The following is a 20,455-nucleotide window of genomic DNA, read 5'->3' on the forward strand; positions in this document are numbered from 1 at the left end:
GGCCAAGCTGGTCTCCAACTCCTGACCTCAGGGGATCTGCCCGCCCCGGCCTCCCAAAGTGCTGGGATTACAGGCGTGAGCCACCACGCCTGGCTGAGAACTGTTTGACAGAGGCTGAGGGGAGGCTCCTGTCCCTTCCTGGGACATCCACGTCCCACCCAGTTTCCCATATCGACTATGACACTCGAAGCATCACAGCAAGGGCAGCTGCATCCCCGCAGTTCTCTGCACTCATGCCACAGCTGCGTGAGCAGCCGCAGCCCTGGAGCTGCCACTCAGCCTTATCGTGCTGGCACAAGCACATCAGAAACTACCAAGCCCCCAAGAGGGAGGATTGGGGACCCAGGGGAGTGAACCAGGAGGGAGGAATGTGGCCCAGGAGAGTAGGGAGGAGTGGGGGCCCTGGGGAGTGAACTATGAGGGAGGCGTGGGGGCTCAGGGGAGTGAACAAGGAGGGAGGCGTGGGGGCCCAGGGCAGTGAACCAGGAGGGAGGAGGGTGGAGTTCGGCCCAAGGAGTGAACCAGGAGCGAGAAGTGTGGTCCAGGGGAGTGAGTCAGGAGGGAGGAGGGAGGAAAGCGGTCCAGGAAATGAAGCAGAAGGCTCTGGGGGTAGCAAGTTCACACACCACAAATACCTCCCAATCCATCCGCGTGCAGGGAGGGGATGGAAACCACACAGGACCTGCAGCACTTTCGCCTCGCAGATGAGGAGTGAGGATACCGACTCATGCACAAAATCAGAGCTAAATTTCTACCACGGTGGGGAGACGCTTCATAGACCCAAATGGGTACAAAAAGAAACCAATCATACAAGATCAGTGGATGGAATGGGATCAGAAATTTAAGCCTGTAACGAGTTTTCAGAAAAAAACTTCACTTTATCTGCAAGATGACTGCAGCTCTGCTTGATCATTTCTGCAAATGTCTAACTCGCGATGAGCCATCTCAGAGCCGTTCAAGAGGAGTAACAAAATCAAAACGCCACGGCATCCTCCGTATTTTAGATAGCCTGCAACAGTATGGAAATGAGCAGCGGTGCCAGAGCTTTCAAGTTTCTTTGAAGTAAATTCCAGCATCAGGGCAGCATCTTCCTGGCTGAAGCAATGAGGTAGGCTCCTGCTCACCGCATGGGAGACCAGCTTTCAGCTAAGCTGCTGTTAAGGGTCTGCAAACCATGATCCCCGACCGAGCCTTGGCCAGGGATTTTTACACGTTGAAGTTTTCACAAAAGAAATATATGCAGAGACTTCTGTGGCCCTCAAAGCATAACACGTTGCCTACTCTGCCCTTTACAGGAGCTTCTAGCTTTGCTGTCAGTTACAAAGTGTTTCTATAAAATAATGTCACTGATTCTCAAGCATGCCAGCAAAAGTCACACTTCTCAACAATCCTCAGTGGAGATGCACCATCCTGTGTTTCACACAGATTTTAGATTTTTAAAAGCCAAAATAAGGGAGGTAATTCAGCTAAGTATTATAGTAACACAATTTGAGATACTTACTGATGTGTGACAACAGAATACTTGGCATTCCTGTGAGGCAATAAACTAGCTCAAACACAAAATAACAAATCAAAGCATGTTTTGGCCTCTCAAAGTGATCAGTGAAATTGGAAATAACATTCAGTTAAATGACACTTAAAAAAAAAAAAAAAGCACAAACAAAACAAATACTACTACACCATCACTCCTTAAATTTATTTAACTACTGCTGCCAAATAAAATGGAGAGACTTCTTACTGCAGGGTAATAATCGGCCACTGTCATCATGAAATAGACCGCTGTGCAGGCTCAGGCCCTCCAGCCCACAAAGGCAGGGGGAGGGAGGAGAAACGATGGCCAGAAACAAAGGGACAGGGCAACCATGACCTAGTCAGCAATTGTACCCTCCCACCTTTCTTCTGGACTTACAATTTTGGAGCCATCTGGGTTTACCTTCCTATGTCCATAAGTCAGCCAGTTCTCGAAGCCAGAAATCTACAATGCTGCTGGCAGCCAAGTCCTCTCGGCCTTCCCCCCATGTTTTAGGGCCTCATCAGCTCACCCCTGGATAGTATCAATGGCCTCGGAGCTCCAGTCAACCTTGCACTCCACAGACTCAAGTATGCCAAGAGCCACTCCAGGCTGCCACTGCCATGACCAAAGGCTTTCAGAGACAGTCGCCAGCACTGCACAAATCCATGTGGCTTCACCAGGCGCAAAGCGGCTCCAGCATTCCATCCAGCCTGTCGCTGCTACCATAGCTGTGAGTCTAGGATGTGTCAGGAAGGGAAGGAAGACACCATGTACCTCATCTCATTTAAGCTTCAGTGTCACAAGGTGGATTTTGTCGTGCCCGTTTTATGGATCAGGAAAGTTTTAAGGAGGGCAAGCACAGGGCCCTGCTGACACAAGAGCAAGACCCGCAGAGGCCTGGGCATGACCCCCGTCCCACGCTCCCTGGGTCCTGATATCCACTCCTCCCCCGTGGGAGCCTGATCCTGGGTCTGCCTGAATTGCTACCATTCCTAAGACACGACTCACGTCTGTCCACCTCCTCCTTTATCTGTTTCCCGCAGCCCAGAGGCGTGTGTGCTCTTCCATCCAGACAGACATCACACTTCAGCACCTGCATCTGACATCACTTCAGCCAAAAGCTTCTCTCAAACCTCCCCCCACACCTGCCGGTCACACAGGTCTGCACCCATCACCTTTCTCACACGAATTCTCACATATTCCTGTGTAGCACCATCCAACTGATGATAGTCTGAGAGGAGGAAGCTTTGTAGATAAATCCACTTTCTACTTTGCTCCCAGCCCTCCGTCTTACGTCTTGGATGAGGCAACCGATTAACAGCAATTTCATTTCAGCACAACATTTCCATTTGAAGAAACGCAGAGCATAGGGCTCTGGTCATAATTAAAAGCTTGTTTCATTTGTCATTTGAAATTCCATGTACTGCTGCAACAGCAGCACCCCCTCCTCGCCAGGCTCTGCCCTAAGGACATCTTTCCTGGCAGTGAGAGCCCCGCAGGTTTCCCAGCGCCTCGGGCTGCGGCTTCCACGCTGGGCCGGCACTGACAGGACCGGAATGGTGCCCCCAACAACTACAGGATTGGAAGCTGGTCGACTGCTCTGTAGAATGGAGACATGTTAGTAATCCCCGACATTTCCACTGACAGGCTGCTCAGGTAAACTGGGAAAAATCCACAAACTAGAAAGAATCCATGGGGAGGAGCACTTCTGTCTCCAACCTGGCAGCAAACGGTGGCTGTGCAGACGATCTCTTCAGGAAAACTATCGACTGTATCTCAGGTCAACAACAGCCCCGCTGAGGGCCAAAAAATCAGCTCCCCCTGGCCCTCACTTCCTAAGGGTCAACCCTCCCAGGCCACCTCTCCTGGAAGATCAGCTCTGACGCACCCACGACGGTCAGGAACCGGCTCTGGGACACATTTCCCAGGCTCCTGCCCACCGCCCTCTCTCTTCTTCCTCCTCCATCTCCCTCTTCACTCCCATCCGCCCTCCCCCCCCTTTCGCTTCCCTTCTCTCCTTTCCTCTCCCTCCCTCATGTCCTTTCAGCCCTCACCTTCCTCACTGCACTTCCCTATGCAACTCAGCGGATGCATTCTCAGGTCAGTAGAGTTTTCTTTCACTCTGTTTTTATGGCAATGATCATTCTTAATGAACAGAAACCTGTTTCGGACCATGTGGATGCCACCTCCTGACCAACTGCTGCCCCGTGGCTCCGTGTCCACTCAGTGACCTCACGGCGCAGGTGCCCAACAGTATGGCTGTGACCAGGGGTAGCAACATGGGACATGAGAGAGGTATCCCAGCCAAGAGGCCCTGCAAAGCCTCCCCGGCAAACCGGAGCAAGGCCCAGGGCGGTAGGGAGAGCGCCGTGCTCACGACGTAGGCAGTTCAGCTTCCGCAAACTGTCCATCGACTGCAACTTACTTTGTTTCCATGGTAACAAAAGAACCATAAGCATTCTGAAATATGTTCTTGGTTTCATGTGTTGCGAAATCTAAGCAACATTATAAGAAAAATCACTGAATTCTGCCTGAGGCTCTAGGGGTGTTTTCCTCTCTGAAAGGAGCCCCCTTCCAGGACTTGGGATTGAGTGACAGCCTTCAAAATCACGGTTATCCTGGTGGTAACAGGGAACTCCTCAGCCCGCCAGGAGCTGGGGCCCTCGACAGCCCCCATGGCTCCAGACGCCAGTGTTCTAAGGATCACACATGTGCAGATAGCAAAGCTTGCTGCACACACGCCAGGTGCTAACAAGCCCCAAACGTCTCACTCATACTTGCTAACCACATCGCTTCTCTCAGCCTCCACGGCGTTTCACACTCTGCCTTTATATAGAGATGAACCATGCGTCCTGAGCGCTACAAAGATTCAACTCCTTCCGGGAAGAGGGGTGCATCTTTCCATCACGGGGTCCTCACTCCAGCTGGCACAGGATTTGCAGAGTGGGCGAGTCTAATGTTGATGACACTTTCTCAATATTCCCTTCACACCCCTCCAAAAACAAGAGTGCTGCCAGCTTCTTACCGACGTTGTAATGAGCAAAATATTTTTCTCTTATTTCTCACTTTTTAACGTTATACTAGTGAAGAATGTGACTCTGCATGTACACTGTAAGCACCCACACCGTGAACATTCTGCCCTCCTGTGACTGTATTCACAGGTCACAAGGACAAAACTTCTCCATAGTAGCCTATATATATATATTTTTAACATGACTTCCACTCATCTGAAAGTCACAGATGTAGCTTTTCCTTCATAAAAAGATCCAAATGATACACAAACCAGGTTTAATAAACACATTGGTCCAGGTGGGAAAATGACCCCTCAGTCTCCCTCCCCTCAAAGACCAGGGCAGCCAGGAAACTGCGCTCTCCAGTAAATGACAGCCGGCAGGATTCCCTAAATAAGCAGCCGGAAGATTCCCATCTCGCAGAGCACACCTTTCAAGACTCAAGATGCCCCCGCTCCCTGAATATCCGACGAAGAACAGGGCTACCCAACGGAGGACTGAGGCAGTAAACAAACATGTATTTGGCCGGGGGCGGCGGCTTATGCTTGTAATCCCAGAACTTTGGGAGAAGGAGGCAGGCAGATCACAAGGTCAGGCGATCGAGACCATCCTGGCTAACACGATGAAACCCCCGTCTCTACCAAAAATACAAAAAATTAGCCAGGCGTGCTGGCGGGCACCTGTAGTCCCACGTACTCGGGAGGCTGAGGCAGGAGAATGGCGTGAAGCCAGGAGGCGGAGTTTGCAGAGAGTAAGATCACACCACTGCACTCCAGCCTCGGCGACAGAGCAAGACTCCGTCTGAAAAAAATAAAATAAATAAAATTTTAAAAGTTTTCAGCAAATAGCATCATCGACCCACAAATGAGAGGTACCGTTTTCATTCTAGGAGGGAAACACTACAAAACACGTATACTTTAGCCCTGTAAGTGAATTCTTCGGGCATTCCTGTGTCCGCTATCAAATGCAGCATATCACCTCAAAAGGCAAAGTTCTATAAGTCACATCCAAGGAAGGGAAAAATCATTCTAAGTTTTAGCCATCCAGTAAGAACCTGATCCAGAGAAGCCTACTTGTTCCAGACTCTAAGCGGCAATATATTGCTACAATGTAATGAAAACAAAGGGATAATTAAGAAAATTTCAATGCTAATAAAAGGCAAAAACATAATTAGATTTATTCTACTCTAGACAGAGCAGCCGGGCAGTTCACCCATAGGTTATGAACGTTGCTGTTTTTCAGACAGGGTCCCAACTCTGTCAAGGCTTGACAGCAGGGGCGTGATCTCCACTCACTGCAAGGTCCGCCTCCCAGGCTCAAGCGATTCTCTTCAGCCTCTGGAGTAGCCGGGACTACAGGTGTGCAGCCATCATGCCCAGCTAATTTGTGTGTTTTCCGTAGAGATGGGATTTCACCAGGTTGCCCAGGCTGGTTCCCTGGGTCTCGAGTTCCGAGGCTCAAGCAATCCGCCCGCCTCGGCCTCCCAAAGCGCTGGGATTACAGGCGTGAGCCATCACGCCTGGCCCATTTTTTTTTCTTTCCTTTTTAAGCGATTAATGTGCTTCAGAGTCTTGTAGGCATTTAAAAAAAAAAAAAGAAAAGAACAAGCAAATTCTGTAAGGGAAAGAAACCATTAACATGTTTTACACACCTCAAAACTCAAAACAGAAATACTAAGAATAAAATGTATTTTATTCACAGAGGCATTCTTAAAGTTCTGTAAAAGTGACACCATGGACACCACCACATCACAGACGAGTGTGGCAGGACTGCTCAGATTCAGAACACAGTCTAAACAGTCCTCCTGCCACTTTCCTCAGTGGGAACACTTTATTCTGTCTTTTATTCAAATTAAGTATCTTGCAAGGGAGTTGAAGAAAACTGCAGAGCAGATTTTAAAACTTCAATGCTTTTCTCAATTTTCGTCACATTCTGATGCATTTTTACCTACTACACGGCCAATAAGTTTAAAGCTTTTTGCATCGATAAAGACAATGCTCCTTGTAGCAATAGGCTTTTTCTTTTCTATACAAAGATCTATAACTTAAGCTAGTAAACTGGGCATTTCACAAAGATTTTGCACAATTCCTAGCACAGATTTTAGCAAAATAAAACCATTATCTTTCCGCAATTAAATAACCAAACATAGGAAACTGCACAGTTAAAATAACCATTCCATTATTTTATATAAACACAAATGATAAAGGAGAGTATGCTTTGGAAAACAGTGTTTCCATAAGCTAATGATGAAGCAGAAGACAGTTCCTCAGCCTCATATGACATTTGACAACCGAAGTACTCTGGCCCAAGCCCAGCCCGGTTAAATGGAGGGGAAGTAAACATGTGACCGACCGTGGTGGGGCACTGTGATAGCCACAGTCCAGGAAAGAACAGCTGACATGTTTCTTCTTCATGGGAAAACTGAAACATACTCGAGACACCTTAATTCTTTAAAACACAGTCTGCCCCAGTACTAACCTTAAGCTCCCATTGATAAAGATTGCGATAACCAGAGGTGTTTATCCAGGCCCTCGAAAATCACGGACATGGTACATACACAACATTTTCAAACACTCAATGCTGCCAGTATGTTAAATGCGCTGTGATACCGGAGGTCTTGTGCAGGACCAGAAGCATCGCAGCCTGGTTACCTTCCTGGTGTTCAATGCTTTGTATGTGCAAAGTCTGCTGTTACAATTTACTGGGCTTAATGTCATTCAGTTTGTCACAGAAGAGAGCTATGACATTTACTTAATTCCACACACAGATTCTCAAGTTCATCTTCCACCAATGACTGCCCTGTCCACAAGACAGCGGAGGGAAGACCCAGGAAAGGCCTGGGAGATGCCAGGTGCTCACAAACTGCTATCAGTCTGCTGGTTCTGACTTAAAGGAAAACAGACATAGAAGAAACTAAAAGGACTCACTACATCTAATATCACAATGTTCTCAACTTTACCTTAGCCAAAAATAAAAGCGGAATAGCAAAACTACTCCAGGGCATGATTCCAGGGCTAATCTGAAACATGAAATATTTAGAAGACAAAGCTTATTGTGAGTGCAATTAATATACACATAAAACACTGGTTTCGCAAAACCCAGTCTTTGCGATTGCTTTTATAAAAAGTAAAATTCTCATGAGGATCACATACACTAACTGATTTTCAAATGAAGGGACTGGTAAACTTCAGGGCATATGATTTCTGCCACACACGAGGGGAGCAGTGAGAGAGAAGAGCTAGGATCAAGTGTGCTGAAGCTGTCCTAGGACTGAAATTCAGTTTCTGCCAAAACAAAAACACAGGAGGCTGTCAACTTCGATAGCAAGCTCTGCTTGAGAGCGTCAAGATGTTAAAATTGCAAAGGGGCTTCTCCCTGCTATAGGCACGCGTGATCCTTGCAAAAACATAGCTCAGCATCATCAAAAATCAGGAAAGAACACAAGCTTTCCAGACACGAAATCCAAGAGCAGAAGGGAGCAGAGTCCAAGCTTGCTCGGCAGAACTGTTCCCGGACAACAGCACAGAGGACGTCACAGGGAGGGCAGGGCAAGCAACAGCAGCTTCCGTGATGCCGCAAGCAGGGCCTGAGCCAGGAGAGCAGTCTCCTCCAACCTGACAAGGAGGCGCGAGGAGCCACAGAGAAGTCAATTCAGGGTATTTTTCAGAAAGGGGCAACAATGAGAAAATCTGGTCTTACCCAACCACCCCCCATCCACGGTAACAGCTAAACTCGCACGTGCGTCTGTCACCTTCCCCACCCCCTCTTGCAGATGCTCTTCCTGCACCCGGGTGCCTGTCTCCGTGCTGCTCCTGAGGCCACACCTGTTGCCATCCAGTAGTGACCACGAATTCACCTTTGTCCGGGCGAAGCAAACGCAGAGTTCACACACTCTTGTACAGGTTTGCTGGCCGAGAATCTAACCGAGCTGTCCAATTCCAGATGTGCTGGTACCAAGGAGAACGCTCGATGTCCGGCATTTATAAACGGTATCAGTGGGTTCTCCTGGGACTCCCAGGCAGCCGAACGAGGGAGGGAGCTGTTGCCCTGTTGCCCCGAGCCAAAGCAGCGCTGCGAGGCAAACACCACAGGCCACATCACACTCGAGCACCGACTCTTGACAGTTGCTCGTTTGTGTGTTCAGAGTTCAGGGTACAGGCGACAGACAGGCCTGATCTCAGCCATGGGACAGCAGTGATTGCCCACAAGTCCCGTATCTAAGCCCCGACTTGCCCATCGGCCTTCCTTCAGGAACAACGCCCACCTCACAGTGCTGCCATGAACGCTAAGTCAGCACGTATATACACAACCAGATTCATTGCAATTGTGCTTTCTACCCCAAGTTAATACAACCAGGTGCTATCATCGAGACTGAATAACCAATATTAGAACAGAAGGTCAGGCCAGCGATGGTGGCTCAGACCTGTAATCCCAGCACTTTGGGAAGCTGAGGTGGGTGGATCACTTGAGGTCAGGAGTTGCAGACCAGCTTGGCCAACATGGCAAAACCCCATCTCTACTAAAAATAATTTATCCAGACATGGTGGCACACACCCTCTAACCCCAGCTACTAGGGAGGCTGAGGCATAAGAATCGCTTGAACCTGTGACGTAGAGGTTGCAGTGAATGGAGATTGTACTCCTGGGCTCCACCCTTCCAGCCTGGGTGACAGAGCAAGATTCTAATAAAACAATAAAAGGTCAAGATGAGAACTGATTGCCAAGGTCCACAGTCCATATACTTAAAACATAAAATTCATTAGCTAGTACTTGATCAAGTTGCTGCTTTCTTCATTACAATCTTGTATATCCTTCTAACACGGCTCAAAATGTTTACATTTGAACACACCTCGAGTATAACAAAAAATAAAGTGCCTGTATTTCACAAACGAGCAATTTCCAGTAAGGCTGCATCCTGCTCTAGTTAATCCTTTGACAATGTAAAACTGAGCCATCCTGACATAGCACTGACACATGGTGCAAGAAGAATGACCTCCAATTAAATCGCTAGATTTAGAGAACACGTAAATATAGTTTATCACTAATTCACTAGCCATTAGCAAGATTTTAAAGGAAGAAAAATTATCAGGACTGTAACTAGGAATAAAGGCAAAAATAAACATGAAGAAATTAGTCACGTTTAAATCAATACCCTTTCTGTGAGGCCGTAACAAAGTATACACAGCAGGGGCACAAACTGTCATGCTAAACTGTCACCAAGCTCTCTATGAAGGTAGTAAGAGCGTCCCAAGTTGCAGAGCCTCGTCTTCCTATTTAAACCCTAAACAGCCAACACCACTCAGCATGCAGTGAGAGCTCTGAAAGCTCAGAGGAATGCATGATGGAATGAAGGGCCCTAGCCCTGCCATCACCCTGCTGCTTATTAAAAATATAAAACAAACCCCTGCCTTCAAGGTGCCCAGATCTAACTAGTACAAGGTTTTGCTTTTAACAAGTTAACTACGAATGATGAAGACTCTCAACAGCTGTGCGAAATGTAAGGCAACCTCATAAGAGGAACTTGGCTGAGACTAAACCCAGAGATGGTTTTTTTAACCACAGAAGAGGAAAGAACTGAAGAACCTTACAGAAAGTTGACAGCAATTTCTATTTCTCTATGGTACAACCTGGAATTTACCTTTGAGACAGACTGTCCTTCTGTTCTGAAAAATCAGATTATTCTTGCAATCCTCCATCAGGACTGAAATTCCCAAAGGCATGGAAAACCAAGTACTAATTTTAACCCCCCCCCCAAAAAAAAAACTACCTATGATCTTAGATGTGAGATTTAGTATTCTCAAATTCCAAATTTGGAAATATTTTGCACAAAGTCCTTATTTTCCCTGTTTACTTGAAAGCTCTCTATTCTTTTGTCCTAAACATCTTCCTTCTCATCCTTCCAAACAATATCTGAAGATGAACTTACATATCGTTTTCAATGTTACAAAGAAGATACTACATTTGTCATGAACTGTTTATATTCACAGCTCTAGGAGGGATTTTGCTACATCGTGAGGAATAACACGAGGCAGTTAATACGCCACGAATAAAGAACAGTAGAAAGTGGACACATTTCCTGATGAGTGCCGATTTCTCATTGAGCTGCTGACAAAGTTATAATACAGAAAGCTAGACAGCTGCTCTGTTAGTTCTACCTCACTTAAGTGACCGAGTCATTGTTGTTTCGGTTCCCTCTCTCGTCTGGGGATGAGACACACCTCACAGAGCTGTTTATGATTTCAGGAACACACACATCAATGAAGTGACTGTTCCTAAATCGTTGCAAAGGGTAGAGTAACCTGCCAAATTTCAACTAGGTTGTAACAAACAACTGTTTTCATCCTACACGCTCCGGTGCCAGCGAGATGGTGCGTTCTTGGATCCCTGCGGGAGCCCTATTCCTGGTGCCATAGAGCGCACACACACATTTACATCCACATAATGTACGTATATGGCACACTGTAACACGTGTACCTGCATAGAGCGTACACACATCCGAATACGTGGAGTGTACATAAGTGCACTACGTGCGTACAGAGTGCACACACATCCAGATCCATGTAGGGTACATGCATAGAGTGTACACACATCCAAATATATATAGTGTACAAACAAGTTCACTACGTGTGTACAAGCATAGAGCATACACACATCCATATAGCAAATGTACATAGGTATGCTAACATGTATGTACATGCAGAGCATGCACACACGTCTATATGCATACAGTGTACACAGGTATACTATAACCTGTATGTACATGCATATGGCATACACATGCACATCCGTATGTACACAGGTATGCTATTTGCTATATGTATACACATGCATATAACATACATTCTTATCCAATGTACGTAGGTGCACTACAGCATGCATACACATGTGCAGTGTACACATATGCACATGTATACAATGTACATCAGTACACTAACGTATAAAACGTATACACATATGCAATAGTGTACGTACATATGCAGCATGTATACGTATTATTGTGTACATATCCAGAAGTTTATTCAGTGTGCATAGTGTACATGCATGCTTGTGTGCACATATGTATATATACATCTGCAGAAATAATGTGCACATACCCACATGGTGCACGTACACAGGTATGTATGTGGCATTAAATACATGCATGTATGTACACATGTAGAACAGATAGGTGTCCAACTAGTGTGCATATAATCATCCCCGTAGATACACACATATACACATGTACATGCATGCCTACAGCATGCACGTGTGTAGGACACAAATGTAGTGTACATACCTATACACTGTAAATACATGCAGTGGAAATACACGTAGTATGTGTACACCACATACACACATGTACATTTATACAGTACGCATACACCGAGACCCAGAACGGGTCATGAGTATTAACATGGCGCAAACGCTTCCAGTTCTACCTCAGTGAATTTTTTTCAAACTATAATAGAACTCATATAAAAAGGGTTTTAAGGAAATCAATACAGCTAGTGACAAAAACAGTGGGAAGGGCACAACCACTTTCCCTCAGAGTTCTGGGCCTGACCGTGGAAGTTCAGAGGTTTCCTAATGCAGTACACATCAGAACTGACTCACAAGGAAGCACTCCTTAAAAATTAAAAATGTGTCCTCATGTTTTGGCCTTTGAGACAAAGCCTCTTAGTTAATCGAGTTCTGACTGAATTTGACTCACAGTACTCTGGCAGATTCTTCATTTTCTGGTGAGACAGACGAATGTCCCAGGGTGAGGGCAATGCCAGCCGTTTCAGGGTCAGCTTTTCGAGGAGCGATGTCTGGCAGAACACAATCCAACACCATAGTAGGATCCCCCACCCAGCCACTTAGACGCTTTCTGGTACTTACTCTGTCTGCTTGTTTCCCTTTCTTGAATTCAGCTGGGGGGAGAAAAAAAAACCAAAAAAATCAAAACCAAAAACAAACAGCCCATGTGTTTGTGTGTCTGAAAAGTGAATACATCCACATCCAACTTTCTAAATGATACACGGCAGGTGTTGATGGTCACCAACCAGTGGCCACTGTTGACAAAATACAAAGTCATCTGCAAACATGAACGAGTTTCTAGGAATACAAAAGTCAAGGGAATTTACTTCACATATTAAAGCTCTCAAGGGTGCTCATCAAAAATATATTTAGAGGTTTTCCTTTCAAGTTATTTTTGAAGATTTTTAAGTTGCAATACTTAAAAGCCTCTGGGAAAAGAAAGGATACAGGTATCTGGAAGATTTATACTAAATGATTTTCATGTCTTTTTGATAAAGTTAAATAAGGTCAGCCTTGACGTAATGGGTTCCACTACTCTGAGGCTGTGGATGGAATCCACACCACCACCAGACAATTGAATAAACAGCAAGGCTGCACACACAGGACACAGGCAGTGAGCCAGCCTGACTAGTTGTCAGCTTCTGGGTCAGTTCTACCCAGTTCTGGCCAGGCCCCACTGGAGATGAAAACCTGCCCTTTAGAAGCCTTCAAACCCCACCTTTCAAAATCTAATCCTCTTCAACTGAGGCCCAAGTCCAAAAATCTACTGACATCTTAGCCCGCGTTAGGCCAGCTGTCCCCCAGCCTTTTTGGCACCAGGGATGGGTTTCATGGAAGACAATTTTTCTGGGGGGTGGTTTTGAATTGCAACTGTTCCACCTCAGGTCAGACAGCGGATCCTCATAAGGAGCACCTCCGAGATCTCTCACAAGCAGTTTACGATAGGGTCCCAGCGCCTAGCAGAACACACAGCTAATGATAGGGTCACAACACCTAGGAGAACATGCGGCTTATGATAGGGCTCCAGCACCTAGGAGAACAGGCGGCTTAGGAGAGGGTCCCAGCACCTAGGAGAACAGGTATTAAATGAGTTGGCAAAGCCAAAATCCACCGGATCTACCACTCCAAAGCAAACATACACCACTGCCCAATATTGATGTGAGCCAAAAACAGGGAAGTCCTGAGGGCCCACACTGACCACAGCCAGACACCACTTCTGCAAGAAGCAAGCACGCACCTAGAGATCACCAGTGATGACCCAGGAGAGCAGCTTTGAGCAGAGACAAAGGTGAAGGAGAGGCACATGGGCCAGGGTGCTGGGTGTGCCCGTCTTTGTGACCTCACTGAGATTGCTGACCTCTGGCCCTTGGTGTCCCTTCCTGTGGAGGTAGCAGCCCCCAAATCCCTGCCTCCCTTCAGCACTGACTGAGGCGGCCCTGAAGTCTCCCCAGGACTGAGACTGTTTCTAAATCCTGTTAACTGCACACCTACATGAAAAACAAAAAACAAAATATCAAGTATGCAGACAGGAAAATAAAAATACGTGAATCCTCCCTTATTCAACAGGCATTTAAAAAGTAACAGGAAAATTGTGATAGTCTAAACAACCACCAGCTATCACGTCCTCTTGAAATGTTTTAGCTAATCAGGAACATCTTTACCAAGCACTTGCGTGTTCAGGAAATCAGTTGACAGGTCCCAAATAACCTCGGAGCCTGCGACCTGACCCCCACTCACGCGCATCACCTATCCAGAGAAACGTGTCCTGGACACCTGTCAAATGGTGAGGAACAGGAACAAGGGTAGCTTTCCCTCAACACCACAAAACAAGCTCGACCCCGAGGAGCCCGGAGAACAGCGACGTTTGTTTAGATGCTTTCCCACTGTCCTTGTCAGAGCAAACATTCCCATCCCACACCGCCCAGTGTTTAACTCTCCCTGGGATACCAGCAGCCGTCAACCCTCAACAAGCTGGAAACAGAGGCCAAGCTGATAGGAGGCCTCTCTCCATTCCTTACTGAATTCGCTCAGGACACGGATGTTCCCAAACACATATGGCCCCGAGTATTCCACACCTGGGGAACATTCAAACAGCAGACTCTGCAAAGACGTTCCCCTCAAGAGAAACTCAGTTTCTAACTTCCCTTAGGGAAAAACAGGAGACCCAGAACTTTCCAGAAAATCAAGTGTGAGAGGAAGCCACTCACCTCTGGCACTTCCTAAACCTGCCTTCCCGCGGGTGCTCAGGGATGTCCCCGCGACAGCCCCGTCCACCCAGGACGGCAGCAGGTCTCAGGCAGCCAGCACCTGGGCAGCTGGCGAAGCAACCCCAGGGTGAAAACGCCATCCCAGGCACCACTTCCCGGAGCCCCTCAGCAAGAAAAACAGAGGTGGGACAGAACCGAGGGCTGACTCGAGGCTGGGGAGCCACAGACCCGCACAGCTCAATCATCGGACATGCTCTTCTGTGGACAGAGCCCAGGGAGAGGCCAGCACAGAGACCCTCGTGCCGGCTCCACGAGCCAGCGTCCTCCAGGGCTGCAAGTTTGTGATCACAGCTTCAGAATTTGGTTCCAGAATCTTCCAGAATCAAAGACGCACCAAACTGTAAAGCTGCCAGGACAGCAGGGCCCAGGAGCAGGCTCAGGGGAGGACCACTTAGAAACCCCACACACAGCATACACGTGTGCATGCTTACTCCACACATGCCACCGCTTCACCCAATAGTATACACGCAAACGCATGTATGTACTCCATACACACCCTCAAATACACTCACCAAATATGATGCGTGTACACACTCCACACACACCCTCAAATACATACGACACACATGAACATGCTCACTCCACCCACACCTGCTAAATACACTCAACCACACATGCACAAACGTGACACACGTGCACACTCATTCCGGACGTCACACCCCTCACCAAGTACACAGGTGCACACACCTCCAAGTTCAGAACCTGTAGACTCCACAAGCTTTGGTTTCCCCCACTGTTTCTCTCATCACATGAGATCCACACACAGGTGTCATTTACTGACATCTAACACCCGGGGAGGCCCTTAGACAGAACTGCAGTCACAAGTCGGCTTCATTCAGGCATTCATCACCAGCCTCCTGAAGCCACCTCCTATCCCCACGGGGAGTGGGGGCCGAGACCGGAGACGTCACTGGGCTTACAGATCCCCAGGCTGGCAACCCAGCGAAATGAGGAGGGATGGGCCACGGCCCTGGAGGGAGACGGGTACTGGCTCAAGGATGCGGAACATGAGTCCTCATTTCCAGACAGTGTCACCTACGACAGCGTCAGGTGAAAGCCAGTGGTTTGGTATTCCTGGGATAGACAGTTCTGGAAATACAAGGGAAGCTTTTTACTCCTCCCCTCTGAACACATGAGGTCCATGGTCCCCTCACATCTAACACTGGGAATCAGAATCGGTGACTCCTTGTCCACCTGAGGACCACCCAAGAGGATCCACACACCTGCTACAACAGCAGCACCGCACCTGGTCTGCCGGGGAGCAAAGCAAATCCCACCTTTATGACTAAAACTGGATTACCCTGACACTGGCAGCCTGCAGTGTGTGTATCGTCAAGCCCCCACGTCTGTGCCACCTGCAAGAGGAACACAAGCCCTTAGTCCCAGGTTCTCAGGACGGCCTGTGAGGTAGATGCTGGCACCTTCCCATCTCCCAGGGGAGAGGAGAGAAGGCCACGGTCAGGGCTTGCATATCAGGAGGGTCGGGATTCAAACCCCATCTGCCTCACAAAGCAGCCCTTACCATTCAAGTGACTTCTATCGTCAGCCTTAAAATGTACCACAGTTACCAGCAATTCTGAGTGCTGTTCCTTGGGACATCATAAGCAAACATTTTGTTAGAAAGGTTTTGCCAAATCTGCTTTCAAAATCCTATGGTATGAAATGACTAATGAAAATTTGAGCTATGAAATAAAGCACATAGTTAAATGAATCCCAAAATGACTATCGCGAAGGAAGTTTTAACTTGAAGTGAAAAATATCCTCCAAATGACATCAGCCAGAATTATCTTCAATCATTACTGATCCCATATGCTTCAGGAATTATACAGCATCATCTCAGATATGAACTTAAAACCATTAGCTGAATGCACATTTCAGCACAACCAAAGTTCTGCTATAATAAGCAGCACAGGCGTCTCTGGAGAGGATTTTAATTGGGACTACAAACGATGTGCACGATCGTGGTAAGAGGTTTCATGCTGGCTGTTCTCCAAGGTGCGACACAGAGAAACACCACTAACCTCAAAGACACCTGCTGCTTTGTAATGAGATGAGAGACGATGTGGACGGACTACTGTAAATATTCGAAAAGGAGAAACAATGCAAGGAAAGAATCGTATCAGTTACCCTTTACATTCTTAGAAAAAAACGATTTTTCTTTTGGGATGATTTTAAAAGAAAATGACATTTCTGGATTTTTTTTAACTTTTCTTTCTGAGACAGGGTCTTGGCTCTGTCGCCAAGATTGGAGTACAGTGGAGCAATAGCAGCTCACTGTAGCCTTAAGTGATCTTCCCACCTCAGCCTCCAGAGTACCAGGGACCACAGGCACGCACCACCACACTCAGCTAACTTCTGTTATACAGATGGGGTCTTGCTATGATGTCCAGGCTGGTCTTCAACCCCTTGGCCTCAAGTGATCCTCCTGTCTTGACCTCACAAAGATTTAGCCTAAGCGACCATGTCTTATTGGAAAACAGACATTAGAGCAAATGCATTTCTGTAAGATTTTCTACCTCTTTTCACTGGAGAAAAAGGTAACTTGCCTCCAAGGGTCGGAGACAAAGACGTTACTGCAGACAAGAGCGCTGTGCATCCCGGGAACCGCTACACCACGAGGCACGGCCGTGCACACTGGACGCAGGAGTAACAAACGAGGCTAGCACAGGCCGATGCTGGCCCTCTCCAGAAGCAGGCCTATCCTTCCTCCTCTCCTCAGCCCCCTCTCCCTTCAGGCCTCAGTGGCTGCTGACAGCGGAGAGGTCACAACTAGAGGAGGCTCTCAACTCCACCAGGGACAGGAGTCCCGGATGCTGGGGACTCAACTGCTGTCCTCCGCATCCACCTCCTTCTGGTCCAGCCTTCTCAGGAGCCAGGCGTGGCCACTTTGACCCTCTTTTCCCTTCTGTGGCTCCTACAAAAAACCAGTTCAGAGAGCCCAGGCTGCCTTGCACTCCAGGGATACCTGGCACAGGCCCCCTCCATGTCCTTATCCAAGCTCCTGGGGCCAGAAGGGTCTTGCAATATTTCACTTTCCAGTTGACCATCCCCAGCCTGAAATCCAGAGTGCTCTAAAGAGCATTTCCTTCGAGTGTCATGAGGAAGCTCAGAATGTTTCAGGTTTTGGAGCATTTTGGAGTGGGGACTCTCAGCCTTAATTTGAACCTCTTCAAGGAAGCCACACACTGAAGCCCCCGATGTCCACCCTACACAATCCCAGCACACCATCTGAAGTCCTCAACAACAGATTTTCTTTCTTCAAAAATAACCACAAGTCACAAACTCACACGCAATCACAGAAGGGGGTTGTGGACACCCACACAGATGATGAAATTTAACTGTCACATTTTTACCTAGGTAATTTAAAGTCATTCCTCAAAACACACCTGTTTTACTGAGTTGCATTTTAAGGTGAACACACACAAATCATTTCAGGGAAACAAACGTCACTTTGGGCTGCGTGTGGTTTCTTGACTCCCGTGAATAACTCAGCGTTCACCCTCACTTCTGGATAAGGGAGACGATGCAAAGAAAACTGTTAAAACAAAGACATGAAAACAAGTTTAAGAAGGGTTTGAAAGGTTCCTCCTGTCCTCCTGGAGGGGAGACGAGGATGCCTGGAAAGCTCACGGGGGACAGGAGCACAGCCTCCTCGGTGTGTCATGGACGCTGCCTCACCAAGGGGAGAGGATGATGCCTGGAAGGCTCACAGGGGTGGGAGCACAGCCTCCTCAGTGCTTTCTACAGTCAGCAGCTTCAGAAATTCCTGCAGAAGCAGAACACATCATGAGAACTGAGACTGGAACACCCCAAAGAAAGGGATGAGGGGTCAAAAAAAGCATTCAATCATTACCAAGGAGCGCGGGCATGAAGCCGCTTCAAAGACCGTGTGAGAAGTCACTCATAGGCGTTTCAGAAAATAAGGGTAGTGCGAGATTGCTCGATCAGCTCAAACAGGCTGCCGTCCCTCAGGCCATGAAGTCCCTGAGATGAGCCTGTCACTGAGCAGAAGTCACTCGTATCTCTGCCAGAGAAAGTACTACAAGCTGACACATAACCTCATGAAACCTGGGCTTCAGCCGGTCAACAGTGAGTCTGACATGGTACATCCCTCCAGGTAGTTAAAGACCCCAGGGGTTCATCAGACAACCTCGAAGGGCTGTGTCTGTCCAGCTCCTTTTCCGAGTTCTGGATGATTTTTCCTAATGCACTATAAGCAGCATGTTCCAATAGAGATGTAATTAACTGGATGGGTGTCCTCTTAATTTTGAAATTAGAAACACACTTGGCCAGGCACGGTGGCTCATGCCTGTGATCTCAGTACTTTGGGTGGCTGAGACAGCTGGACTGCTTAAGTCCAGGAGTTCAAGTCCAGCCTGGGCAACATTGCAAAACTCCATCTCTACAAAAAATACAAAACTAAGTCAGGCATGGGGACACATGGAACATGTGCCTGTGGGTCCTGGCTACTCAGGAGACTGAGGCAGGAAGATCACTTGAGCCTGGGAGGTTGAGGCTGTAGTAAGCTGTGCTCACACCACTGCCTGGGAAACAAAAAGGTTTTTTTGCCTGTCTCAAAAAAACCAAAGAGAAAAAGAATTATATACCTGACTAGGCCAAAATAAAAGAGGCCTTCGCTGCCTACATAAAGGGCTTTCAGAATTCACTTCCATCCTTAGGAAAGGCGGCCAACACCAGGCTGTGTCCCTTAAGATGCCCTGTCTCATATGGGAAAAAAAATCAAGAGAAATCAAATAAAGGCCATAAAATACATCAGTTTCAACACTAAAATTTGATAGTATGCTTTAAATTGAAGATGAGTTAAGTCACATTTCCAAACCTCTGAAAGCACGGTTACTGGGAGGGAATGGTTTGCAACACACAAACGCAGCTCTGTAAAAGTGCCCAGGCTGGATGAAGGCTCAAACGTCAGTGCGAGGAGAAAGTCTGAACAAACTCTCTCCTGCCCTGCTGCTGTCCTCTTCCAAAACACACTGTTTATCTGTCAGTTTAGAACAAGGCCTAGGGAGGTGGGAGGCAGGCCTGGGAGGGTCACCTAGCATCCAAGCTCCTCACCCACACAACTGCACGAGGCTGAGCTGAGCAGTACACACAAACACAACTGATTCTCCCCAAAAAGAAGACGGAAGGCAGCACACTGCCATGCCAGGCACCCTGCAGATGAGAAGATTGAGGGGAGCCAGAGGTACCTTTAATCTTGCTTGCATGGTGGAGGGAGAGGAATAATGCCACTCACTTGAGTGTTGCACAATTCTTTCTAGCACTGAGTGGCAGAAAACAAAAATTATAGATGCTTCCTCAGATAAATGTTTCTGAAGAACTGAACATAAATTACGTTCAGGAAATAGCATTATGAATGCCTCAAGTGCTTCTGTTTTCAATAATCCCAGAGTAATTCTATAAACCCAGGGAATCAGTCTCACCCAACTCCAGGATCACGGCCCAGGTGACGTGGGCACACATATCCTGAAGCTCCAATACTCAACTAAAGTGGGGCGAGTGAAAATGATCCTGGGTATAATTTACACGGACACAGGAAGGTGGCTGAGCCCCAAACCCCTAAACCAGGAAGACCAGTGTCCTTCAGGGGCCTCACCTCTGTCCTTTCGCAGCCTCTGGGAACCACCACTCTGCTCTCTACTGACACAAACGCCCCTCCCAAGGTACAACACCAGGAAGATCATCATTCAAAACTGAGGAACGTGGCAGAACAAAGCTGTCAGGAGATTTTAATCACCAACACCACTTGTTACATGACCCAAAGATGATTAAAATCCCAGGCCCTTCAAGACTGAATGCTATCTATACTTAAATGCATTTCATCACCATATTGGGGGGTTATTCCTTTGTTTTGCTGCAAATATA

The 20,455-nt window shown here is 47.4% G+C and overlaps 1 protein-coding gene across 34 annotated transcripts in view; it reads right to left on the reverse strand.

Moving 5' to 3' along the window:
• Positions 1-20,455, reverse strand: part of LOC141408000 (disco-interacting protein 2 homolog C-like) — a 274,075-nt gene that overhangs the window by 162,833 nt on the left and 90,787 nt on the right. For 4 of the 34 annotated variants that reach the window (XM_074005985.1, XM_074005984.1, XM_074005983.1 and 1 more), the window contains exon 1: positions 12,214-12,386. The exons of 28 other annotated variants lie outside the window; for them this stretch is intronic. In XM_074005985.1, coding sequence (XP_073862086.1) covers positions 12,214-12,235 — 22 coding nt within the window. In that variant the 5' untranslated portion in view covers positions 12,236-12,386. Of the gene's footprint in view, positions 1-12,213; positions 12,416-17,955; positions 18,218-20,455 lie in introns of those variants that run through there. 2 more of the 34 variants (XM_074005972.1, XM_074005988.1) reach the window with 2 other exon arrangements.

The sequence above is a fragment of the Macaca fascicularis genome, chromosome 11, assembly GCF_037993035.2.
Source record: "Macaca fascicularis isolate 582-1 chromosome 11, T2T-MFA8v1.1".
Classification (NCBI taxonomy): Eukaryota; Metazoa; Chordata; class Mammalia; order Primates; family Cercopithecidae; genus Macaca; species Macaca fascicularis.